General features: G+C 30.0%; 3 protein-coding genes across 4 annotated transcripts; 2 read left to right on the plus strand and 1 right to left on the minus strand.

The window, feature by feature from the left end:
• On the plus strand, positions 3426–6638 carry LOC109350374 (mitogen-activated protein kinase kinase kinase YODA-like). Its single transcript, XM_019591616.1, has 10 exons — positions 3426–3886; positions 3998–4651; positions 4843–4930; positions 5077–5139; positions 5362–5522; positions 5627–5702; positions 5855–5914; positions 6021–6128; positions 6247–6429; positions 6516–6638. The coding sequence occupies exons 1-10, from the start codon at positions 3426–3428 to the stop codon at positions 6633–6635; spliced, it is 1974 nt and encodes a 657-aa protein (XP_019447161.1). The 3' UTR covers positions 6636–6638.
• On the plus strand, positions 6679–7495 carry LOC109348614. Its single transcript, XM_019589121.1, has one exon. The coding sequence runs from the start codon at positions 6682–6684 to the stop codon at positions 7435–7437; it is 756 nt and encodes a 251-aa protein (XP_019444666.1). The 5' UTR covers positions 6679–6681; the 3' UTR covers positions 7438–7495.
• On the minus strand, positions 7956–10410 carry LOC109348612 (probable aquaporin PIP1-2). 2 transcript variants are annotated; one of them, XM_019589120.1, is made up of 5 exons: positions 10018–10410; positions 9031–9329; positions 8341–8481; positions 8114–8213; positions 7956–8075 (listed from the first exon to the last, which is right to left on the minus strand). In XM_019589120.1, exons 1-4 carry the CDS (start codon positions 10343–10345, stop codon positions 8118–8120), a joined length of 864 nt encoding a protein of 287 aa, XP_019444665.1. In that variant the 5' UTR covers positions 10346–10410; the 3' UTR covers positions 7956–8075; positions 8114–8117. The 2 variants fall into 2 exon arrangements, with proteins under 2 accessions (XP_019444665.1, XP_019444664.1); XM_019589119.1 differs by having other exon boundaries at positions 8048–8213; positions 10018–10409.

Raw genomic sequence — 12714 nt, forward strand, 5'->3', positions numbered from 1 at the left:
TACTAACTTGTGTATATTCATGCATAAAATCTTCAAATTTATGCATACTAAATATAAAATCCTATATCTTAATAAATACATATTTTAAAAAGCATTTTATACTTATTATGAAATATAATTTTTACATTAATATATAATTATATTATTCATATACTAACGTGTATTGTATGCATAAAACCTTCAAATTTACACCTATTAATATAAATATAGAATTGTATATATTGTATGCATAAAACCTTCAAATTTACACCTATTAATATAAATATAGAATTGTATATATTAATATATAATATTTACAATATAATTTCTTAGATTTAAAATTTAGATTAATTTTTATATTTATACATAATTAAAAAAAATATTGAGCTAAAAATATAATTCCATTCGAAACTTATCTCAAATCAATTTTCATTGAATCAAGTACTTCTAATTTATGTGTATTCATTAAGCTTAATATCTGTAATGTGAGTGTAATTGCACTTACGCTTCTTATAGAATGTAGATGTAATGTTTTAAAGAAGAATAATAATAAATGTAATTGACATAAAACATAAATCTCAAAAAATTTAGTGTAACTTACTTTTTTATATATTATTACAAAACCATATTTTTAAACTAAAAAAATGTAACCACTGAGTAAGGCATGCGTTGAATTCCCTTTAAATAAGAGGAAAAAACAAAAATTTGAGAAAAATATACATTTAAATTTAATGAGTTCATTTTTATTTATTTTGGTAGGTAACGCGTTTCTATTTTTTATCCTCGATATCTAATGATTTTTTGTATTAATTTTGGCGATTTATGAGATTACTTTACTATGAACCTTGGAAAAATATTCATTCTTTTTATTTTCCCCCTCTTAATCATTTAATCAAATACTAGTAGTTAAAGGCAAGTATAAAAACTGTTAGTAATCGGAAAATCATGAAATTCCAGAGAGTGGAAGAATTTTTTTATTACCTAGTGCTAGTGTATTGTAGTTGCTATAGAAACTCTTCTCCAGATGGAAGTGCTATGAAAAAAAAATCTTAATATCTATATCCTTTTTATTTAAAACTAGTCACTTCGTGCCTACCAGTGAATATTGTGACATACATATTCAATTTTCATTTCCTATATTTTCTGTGTGTTTATGATAATGTTTTTAAGGTAAGATATGTAGTTAACTAATGTATTGGTGGTAGATGCTTAGGATTATATAGTTTTTTTGTAAAAATTAAATAATATTAAGGAGAATATAGGAAATGAAAATTACACCATGAGAGAAATTATTTCAAGTTTTGAATTTATATAATATAGATAATATTATATTTTTACTCTTAAAATATAAAGGAAAAAATCATTTTTCTTTCAATTACTTTATAATAATGACACTCAAAACTCACACTTAGAAAGAACCCTGTTTTAGAATCTACCCCAATTCAGTGTTCTAATCCAATAATGGCATGACACATAATAAGATCACAATCCTGTGTGCGAAGTTGGCAAACCATCTTGTGTTTGTTGCAGTTACATTGAGTCCTTTATAGTTGCAACTATTAAATATATAAAAGTATTCATCCTATTCAATTATTTGTTAATGTTTGGACATAGGATATAATATTATATAATATATTTAATATAATATTATAAAGTAATTACGAAATTGCATATAAGTATACGTACTTTCTTATTTTTTCCTCTCACCATCAGTATCATTCCAGTTCTCTTCGTTTTTCTATGCCCTTTTCAATTACAACTTCTAATATTCACCAGAACAGCGACATCTCACAGTGAGTAATTATAATCATAGGATTATATTAAATTGCATTATATTTTTTTTACATTTAATTGATCACTATATGTCTACCATAGCAAATTATATTTATATAAATTCTAATGGGTTGTGGTGGTTGGATGATTCTTTTGTGAAATTTGAACTATGTGGCAAGATCCCTTATGTTTAATAAATGTAATTTGTTGTTGGCATGTACTTATATGATTTTATGTGAATGATCGAATTCATGCACTTGTATATGATGTTGACTCTTGTTTTGGATTATTTACTAACAAAATTATAGAACATGTTCGACTACGATTTTTTAAATAATCATATTTTTAATATATCACAAATATAAAATGATTTTTTACTTGAACCAAATACGATTAATTAACTTCTAATGTACAGGAAAATTATAAAAAGAAAATCTTTTTTTGAGCTTAAACGAATGGGATCCTGAAATTTAGTGTCCAACCAAGACTTAGAAGAAGAAGAAAAAAAGATTTTTACACACCAAGTTTGCAGTAAACAATTGAGACAAATGATTGAGTGAGATATTCATCAACTTGTCTTTCTCTTTATTAATTACTGCGATTCATTGGATAGAATTACCATTTGTTTTTATAATATTTTTATCTCTTGATTAATAAAGTTTTCATTGCCGATAAAATAAAATAATTAAGACAATTTTTCGTAGTGACTGAACTAAACACTATATCCCATCATAGCACATTATTTCTATCATGTTTGCAGTCCTACATTATTTTGGTCCAATGGTAAGTGGAAAATCGGATGGATTATCAACTTGGCAACACAAACGGTTAGTTTGTTGAATCTTATATTTTTTTAGTTTTTGTTATTTATTATTTATTTTTTATCGGCAAAAGACAATTTTATTATTGGTATCATATCATAATGCTTTCGTACTTGATTTAAATGTTTCCTAAATTGACAATGGCTAATTCTTTATGACTAATTACTGCCTTTTTTGGTGAAGTTTAAGACTAATCACCAAATCAATAAAACTTCTTTGATGACTTGTGTAATTCGTTTGTAATGTATCCTTAAGTGTTTCATTTGATCAATCTCATTCTTAATTATTCCGAAAGGTGTTGATCAAACTAAACTTTCAATCAACAAAAATGATTTAATATATATATAATAAATTACCTACTAAACATGTTAATAGGTTGAGAATTATAAGGTAGTTGATAGGATGGATGATTTCAGAAATGGAGTGGTAAGGTTGTTAGGATTAGAGTCGAACCCACCACAGATAGTAACACACTAATATTTATCTATAAAAAAACATGTTAATATGTTAATTAATATGTTTTTGTTGTTGATTTTATTTTCCTTTCTAAGTATTACTTTCTTCTTTTAATAAAAAAATATTTATAAAAAAACCAATTACCTAATCTCCTTTACTTTCTGTTACAGTATTTTTTATTTGTTTAATTTATTTTTATTATAAAAGGTATATTTTATATAAAAACTAAACTATAATGGAAACTTTTTTTTCAGGTGCTCACAATAGTTGAAACACAAGTCTTACATTTTGTTCCTTGGTGTACTCTTGGCTTCTGAGAAACATTATTTCATACATAGATTTTGCAGATATTTCCCAATAATTTTCGTGTGTTTTTTTTAAGCATTTCTTAAAAACATGGCATGGTGGTGGAGAACATTTACATCCAAAAAAGCAAAGAAGGAAAAGAAAGGGAAGAGTAGTGTTGATAAGATACAACTGAAAATAAAATTGTCTTGTGAAGAGAAATGCAATGATAAATCAATAGAATCTAAGAGACATAGCATTGACACAATCCCAAAGAAGAAATCTCGACCCCAAAAAGTCCCTTCAAGATCAATATCACTCTCTACAATTATTATTATTTGTTCTAAAATAAATGCACGAATGCACCATACTCATCCCCTCTCGTTGCCATTGTTAGAGTTGCACAATCATTTAACATCAAAACTAGGAAGTACTAGAGCCTCAAAACCTCGTCATGTTTCAAAAAGGAAAGAACCTATAGCATTACTTTCTAGTTCCAGCAATGATAACAATAGTGATATTATTATACATGATCCACTTTCTAGTTCTAGCCATGGAAACAAAATCACCAGGTTAGTTTACTTCCATTAAGATATACTTTTTTTTATTAAGAAATACATATTTAAACTCTCTCTATGCATTATATTCATCTTATTAAATTAATTTTTTCTGTTTTCTTGAAGTGTGGCTTGCAATGATAAGTTGTTGACTACTACTACTACTACCCAAAAAAGCTTAATACCATCATCCACCACACCAACACCTCAATTATGCAATAATGAAATCTTACCTAAACTATCCAAAAAGGGTGTCACACAACTACAAAATCTGCAAATAATACCTCGTCGAAGTGGTTTTTGGAGTCCCACAAAAAATACAATAATAAGTTCTTCTAGAAGTCCAACGAGAAGAACATTTGGTCATGATCAGCATGTTTTGAATTCTGGATTCTGTTCATCAAAGCCTTATCCTGATATAGATTCTTGGCACTACTCTAGCCTGCGTTCAGTTCATAATATTGGGCATGATTTATTTGGTGGGGATTTGAAAAGAGATGTATTTTGGACACACAATAGGTGCAACCTTGAGTCTTCTCCAATATCTAGTTCCAGAAAGATAAGCCCCAACCTCAATTCTAGGATACAAAGTGAAGCAGTTACCCCTCTTCATCCATTAGCAACACATAATGGTTTACTATTTCCTACATCTTATTCTACTGTGCAAGCTTCTTCTCCCCACAGTCCTGGTTCAGGTATTCTAACACGCCCTTCAAAATGGAAAAAAGGTCGGTTTCTTGGACAAGGAACGTTTGGACAAGTTTTTGTGGGTTTTAACAGGTTTGTAACAATTTCCATTCTAGACACTTACTCATGTTATTTCTACCGATGATCATATATCACTTTTATATTAATGATATTAGGAATTTTCTACGCTTGAATTTAGAAATATCAAATAGCAGTTTTTACGATATAATGTTTGTAGTTATTCCATTATTTATATCTAATTCATTCCAACTTGTGATTCATAGTGATAGTGGTCTGATATGTGCAATGAAGGAGGTAACCCTTTGTCCAGATGATCCTAAATCAGTAGAAAGTGCAAAACAACTTCGCCAAGTAAGATTTCTTTTATAGATTAGGTTAAAAAGCACTTCGGGCATTACATTTTATGTCTCATTTGGAAAGTGAAAATATTAAAAATATGCATTCCTCAGTTTCCCTTATGGAGGATCCTGAACAAGTATAGTTGATGTATCTTGCAGGAAGTGGCTTTGCTTAGTAACTTGCGGCATCCAAATATAGTACGCTTCTATGGATCTGAGATGGTATACCTATTGAGTTTTTCACTCCAGTTTAATGAAGTTTTTTGTATGACTCCCTTTACAAATTAGTAAAATCAGTTGAGATCTTAAAATATATGAAGTTACGTAGAAATCAACAACCAATAGTCACTTGCTTTTAATGAATGCAAATCATATTTATTTATATCTACAACATACAATATACAAATTCTCTTCTATTTATTTATGGTTCTCTATATTAAACAGGTAGGTGACAAACTTTATATATACTTGGAATATGCTGCTGGTGGGTCAATATATACGTTGCTTCAACAATATGGTCAGCTTGGTGAATCTGCCATTCGTTCTTATACTAGACAAATTTTGTCCGGTCTTGCATATTTACATGCCAAATGCATTGTTCATAGGTGAGACTGCATGTCTTAATTATTACAACTTTTATTTCTACTGTTGTCTTTTTTATTTTGTTGTTAAAATATATTCTTTGTTCTAATTCTTGGATTTTGTTTAGGGACATCAAAGGAGCAAATATATTGGTGGATCCTAATGGGACTGTGAAATTGGCAGATTTTGGGATGGCCAAATATGTAAGACCATTTATAATATTATATCAGAAAGTTCCTTATGGCATTGAGTATTTTTTGAGTTGATTTAAGCATATTGTATTCACTTTAGCAAGGGGTTGTGGCTTCTAATATTTGCATGGTTTATTTTTTTTGCATGTTGAAATGAATCTCAGATAGGTCGTAATCCTTGCCAATTCTCTTTAAAAGGAAGTCCTCATTGGATGGCACCAGAGGTGAGTGTGATTTTGATTTCTTTGTCAATCACCACTCTTTGTTATTGATGTTTTTTCAAGCAGTATTCATGTTTGTGACACTGGTTAATATATATATTATATATAGATTATCATAAATCCAAGTCGTTGTAATGTTTCTGTTGATATATGGAGCCTTGGTTGCACCATTTTGGAGATGGCTACAACAAAACCACCTTGGAGCCAATATGAAGGGGTAAGTGAATTTTGACAAAAAACTCAAGAAGATTTTATTCATTCAAAATATATTTTCTTAATGAATCCAATCTTGTGTAGATGTTGATTGCTTATATTTGTTCTCTTGAACATGCAAGGTTGCTGCTATGTTCAAACTCGGGAACACTGAAGAAATTCCTCTAGTCCCAGATTATCTATCAGAAGAAGGAAAAGACTTTGTCAACCTTTGTTTGCAAAGAGATCCACAGTGTCGTCCCTCAGCTTCACAGCTTTTGTTGCATCCTTTTGTCAAAAATTTCAAACTAGAAAGATCAATTCAGGTAAAAGTAATTCAACTGTTCTTCATATTGTATATCTGTTTATTTATTCGGTTTGGTTTTTCACACTTTGCTTGATTTTATTTTAGGGCATTGGACCATATAAACTTGATTCATACTTACATTCAAAAGCAAGTGATATCAATCTGTCAAGAAATAGTTCGGGATCAAGGTCTTTCTCTCATACCCACATAATCAATCTTCATTGATAAGTAGCTTCATAATTAACCTTCAATATTTGGAAAAGTGGCATTTATGATACTTGTCAAAATTTGTTCTTTAATTATATCAGTTTTTGTTATTTTCAGCGATATGCTTTCACCATGGAATATCTCATCTCTAGTGTCTCCCACTCCAATGTCGATTGCTACTATTAAATCTGGTTTTTCTTCACCATTATTTGGCACCAGTGGTAGTGGTGCAATCTCTTTCTATCAAACAAAGCATAATCCAACATATAGTCCTCGCAGTGCATCTGGTTTTTCTTCATTGTCATCACGTACTAGTGCTACTACTGAGGCAATTTCATTTCATCAACCAAACCAACAAATATTTATTCCTTATACTGCATGTGACTCTTCTTCTTCTTCTTCTTCTTCTTTGTGCACATGTGGTGATACTGGTATAAAGCCATTACATCAAACAAAGAAGCCAACATTGTTGCATGAAGCTTTGGGTGTGATCCAAACACCTCAAAATGTGAGTTTAAAGATGTCTTTTTCTCCAATATGTCATCCTATTATTGCATCACGCTCTTCTTCCCTGTCACTATGCACTGGTGGGAGTGGTGTCATACCATATAATCAAAGCAATAAGCAACAGACATATTCACAGGAACCTTTGGGTATTATCCTAAGGCTTCAAAATATTGCTCCTACTCTGCAAAACTCTTATGCTTTGAGGGATACAAGTTTTGAGAATGATGTTCTTGAAAACAATAATAGAAAGAATACTATATCCAAGGTGGAGGAGACTCAACTCGATCTCATGATCATGATGAAATTGAATTAAAATTTCATCACTGTATATTAAGCTAGCGCTACTTTACTAAATCCTGTAAGGTTGTGAAGCTAAGAATGGAATGTGATAAGATATTTGTATTGAAACTTCATACTACCAAAAAGATTTATACAAAATCAATGTATCATTTACCATTTATTTATATGTTACATTGTAAGTATATACATCTTTTTCTATTCTTTTAAGTGCAGCTTGTTACTCCAGTAAAAGTTCAATTCAGAACTAGTTTCAGATGTTATATATTATAGTATGTGATGCTCATGGAGTACAATATTATGTGATTAGTCGCTATAGCTGTAGGGCTTAAGAATTTGACTCTTAAAGAGTGTTCACTAATCTTAATGAAAACAATGTTTTTTTCCCATAGCATCATAATAACTCTTATTGACTGCAAGCTTTATTAGTTTGGTTATTTATAAATTCATCAAAGTAGTTATTAATTTGAAGTGTTTTTAAAAATATTTATTGATGAAATAAGTGGAAAATCATCTATAGGAGGAGGCATAATATCAAGCTTGAAAGGAATCTCTATCCAAAACCATAAGTGCTCACAAATTACACAAGTGGCCTATGTCATAATAATAATTTACACACATAATAATAATAATAATAATATGGATTAAAAGAAAATGATCATAAATAGAAATAGAAGAACATAAGCACATAATGAATTAGCCTCTTGTCTTGAAAGGAATTGCTCGGATAACTATTTGGTGATATACAGCAGCAAGGGCAGCTCCAATGAAAGGTCCAACCCAGAAAATCCACTGTTGTAGTATCCCATAATAATTAAAATTAAATTATTAAACATGTCATTTTATTTTATAATATATAACAATAATTGAAGTGACATAATATAATGAATGTGAAAGTAAGAAGGAAAAGAGTTATTACATGATCATCCCATGCAAGGTCTCTGTTGAAGACAATAGCAGCACCAAGACTCCTAGCTGGGTTAATGCCAGTTCCAGTAATTGGAATGGTGGCCAAGTGGACCAAGAACACAGCAAACCCAATGGGAAGAGGGGCCAGCAGCTGCAAATTATATCATCATACAATTTAACTTTCATTAACCACGCCATCCATGTGAAAGCCGGATCGAACGGATTGGTTGAACCAGAAAACCGATATTCATACCAGTACAATACAACAATTATATCTATCATTAAATCGAAGTAGTCATAGCGCTCAGTAATGTAATAAAACATAATTCTTTTGTATAATTGGATCACCAAATACTTAGAAAATTTGACATATACTTTTTCATTAATATTCCATTAAATTTCAATTTGTTTTCTTAATTCATCCATCCACTCATCATGTATAGGTTCCTGAAGTTTTGAAGAAGAAAAAATCAAACGTCCACACACACACACATATATATATATATTTAAAAACCTAACTAAACCATTTAATATATATGTATATATAAAGAAATACAAGGAGTGATTTAACCTTATAATAATAGTAATTAATTACTAGGGATAAGTTAGAATGGCAATAAATAAATTAATAATTAAGTGAAGCAAGATCAGTACAAAATGGTAAGAGAAAATAGTATATGTGAGAAGAAAGAATACTAACAGGAACATGAGAGTCTCTAGCATTTCTTTTGGCATCAGTGGCAGAAAAGACAGTGTAGACAAGAACAAAAGTGCCAACAATCTCAGCTCCAAGACCATCACCCTTGGTGTATCCAGGGTTCACAAAGTTAGCACCACCTTTGAACAACTCATACCTAGCATTACCCTCAAAGCCCTTAACCACACCAGCACCACAGATAGCTCCAAGACACTGCATCACAATGTAGAATAATGCTCTTGTCAGGGATAGCTTCCTTGCCAAAAATAGACCAAAGGTCACTGCAGGGTTTATGTGTCCACCTATACCAACAAACAACAACCTCTAAATTGGTTAGTTCAAAGGGAAAAAAATCTTTAATTTGAAAGAATAACTAACTAGAGTTAAATTAAGCACTTGTTTGTGATGCGACCCGATTTTCGGTAAAATGAAGAGTAAATCCTCAATTCATTCTTGTTTTTATCTCCCAATAGTTCACTAAAACACAATTCTTGGTGACTAAAGTGATGGTTAGATCTTGAAATAAACTATAAAAAGGTAAGAATTACTTGTATATAAGCGAGAATCATTAGGATATTTTACTTCCATTTTTTTGAAAGCTGATAACTTGTTGAAATAAAAAGAAGACTTAACAGTGTTGTTATAAGTCCAAAAAAACTTATTCTCATAAAATATTTTCTTAACATCAACTAACTCCGTGTAAGTTCTTACAATAACCTCTTAAAAAGCATCTAAAAATTGAAACTTGAAAGGAACCAACCCATGACACCATCAACCAGTGATGATTTATTCTTTGAGATAAACTAAAAAGCACTTATTTTTATAAGCTCAACTTACTAGTATTGAAAGAAATCAAAGAAACATACAATGTTACATAAAGCCTAGTAACCTTATTGAAACTTTAAAGAATAAACATAATAATAAGCTCCATATAAATCTTCACAAACACCTCTTAAATGAAAGATTAAAGAAAAATAGTGAAAAGGGTACCTGATATTCCAGCAGTGCAGTAAACAAGAGCAAATATCATACCACCAAAAGCCCAAGCAATGCCTTGAATGCCAACAGAGGAACACTTAGAGGGTGATCTATTAACACCCATGACAGTTAAAACAGTTATGTAAAGGAACAAGAAAGTGGCTACAAACTCAGCAATCCCAGCTCTATAGAAAGACCAAGATTTGAGTTCTCCTGGTTCAAACAATGGTGCTGGTGGTGCTTCTTTGTAGTCCTTGTCACCTTGAGCTGCTGTACCCAATGCTTGTCTCTCTGTGAATTTACTTGCTCCAACTTTCACATCTTCCTCCTTGTTCTCCATAATTCTTACTCTTTCTTTCTTTCTTCTCTTACCCTTTCCTTTCTTTTCTTTTTCTACGTTGGTGTGGAATAAGGGGAAGATTAGTTGATTTATAGAGTGGGTTTTGGAAAAAGTAAAAGGTAAAGCTCAGGGTCTAGTCTCACTCCTTTCTGTTATGTACTATATAATATATGATTTAGTAGAAAAATATTTAATAACTATAATTTTTAGATAAATAATTTTTTCCAATCAACAACAAAGATCATAATGTATAAGGTGGTACGAAAAGTGAAACACATATATTTTTGTGTCAACAACAAAAAAAAGTGAGACAGCATATATATTTTTATGCTGACAAATAGGAATATAGTAATTATAGTAATTTTGTTTGAGTTAAAGAAATTTTAAAGGATAAAAACACTTAAAGGGAACAAAACAAGATAAGTGGAACAAGACATGAAACCCCACAAACAAAACATTTACTTTGTTGGCAAAAGGGAATATAGTAATGCTTCATGTGTAACTTTAAAGTTTAAACGGTTCACTTTTGTTTTGATGAATTAGGATGATTAAAGTATAAACATATGTTAAATATTTTAATTTTGTTGTTAATGAAAGATGATGATTGTGGAAGGATGTGACAGGTTGTGGTTGGAAGTATGTCTTTGTTGTTTTTATTATCTATTCCGCCGCATTGTATCACTAACAGGGTGTCATCCTCTACTCTCTTTTCTCCTTTATTCATTTCTTTTCCATTTTATATTTATAATAATAAAATAATTAGAATAAAGTTAGTCCATTCATTAATAATTTGATATGGTTATGGAAGATCTATGAGTGTGAGTGTGTTAACGGTAGGAAAATGAGAGGCGCAGGTTAGAGAGGTGGGTAGAAACTAATCATTAAGGTGACCGTTGAGAGTTGTTATTTGGTGTTGAGTGGGGTCATATGACAACAGAGTCACATGCAATGCAATGCAATGAAATGCACCACTCCCCACCACCAACACTTTTCCTTTACCCCCAGGTCCCATCTGCAACGGGCCAATCTTATACTACTTGTTCTAGCTTTTTACTCATCTTTACCAAAAAAGTTTGATTTAGTTGGGTAACTTTCACTATATTTTTATTGATAATATCTGTTGTCCCAAAACAATGTATCACTTCATGCACAGCTGCTTGCAATTGGTTAGAAAAATAACTAATTATTAAAATTTTAATTTAAATATATTTTTTCAAGCAATCATAATCATTGACACGTGGAGTAGTACACATTGTGGGACAACAGATGTACTCCCGATTTCTATATAGATCCGAAAATTTAGGATTTGATTAATGAGAATAATATTTAATTGGAAGAGTAATTACACACAACGAGAGAATTATTTTTCTTACTCACAGAATCAGATAATACTCTTAGATATACCAAAAAATAATAGAGTAATAATTATTCTATAAATAAATTTATATTTTATCTTTTTAATAAATGTCAATTACTTATATTTATATTCTGAATATTTATATATACTTTCTTATATACGTATACTTAGGACTACAGGAGAATTAGTATATAAATGTCATAATTTTATCTTGTAGTATTTTATTATTATTCAAAATTATATTTTCATCATGCTCTTATTGTTTTTCCAAAATTAAATATAAAATTATATGTAATAAGAAGCTTATATATTCTTTTTTTTAAAATGTAGTCAATATCTATATATATTTTTATTTATTATATATATATATATATAAAGGTACAAACATTTAGTTGAAATTAATTTTTTTTGTCCTTTTATCTTTATTAATAAAATTTGGGTTGATATACAAACCTTTATAATTATAATTTAATAAATTTATATGGATTAGTAAATGACTTTTCAACTATATGATCCAAATCCATGTATTTGATCTTGGACACCCTACTCTAGGCCAGCCCTTGAATTATCCGACAAATTTATTACATTCCAATATCATTCACTATTCTTCCATGCCTTGCTATATATAGATCATAATACTTTTCATAGTTTCATAACCTACTTTGGCAAAGAATCTGTCAACTCAAGATTATTATTTATTTTTCCATTTTCCATTCTTTCTTGTCATATAACCTTAGGCCCCCACAGATTTAAATTATAATTGCAGGTACAAAACCTTTCATCATACGATACAATGCCTCTCATTGGTACAAAGACATAGTGCACAATAGCTAGTTATATTGTTCTATCATACAGAAATTTCTAAACAAACTATACATTATATTTATAATAATTTCTATATTTGAGAGCCACTGCTATGGTCTCAATTCCTGAAAGATCAACCATGGATGTTAAGCTACATTAACACCTGAATATGATATTCTCACATCACATTTACTTTATACACATATTT

This window comes from Lupinus angustifolius, chromosome LG06 (genome assembly GCF_001865875.1).
Source record: "Lupinus angustifolius cultivar Tanjil chromosome LG06, LupAngTanjil_v1.0, whole genome shotgun sequence".
NCBI classification, from domain to species: domain Eukaryota; kingdom Viridiplantae; phylum Streptophyta; class Magnoliopsida; order Fabales; family Fabaceae; genus Lupinus; species Lupinus angustifolius.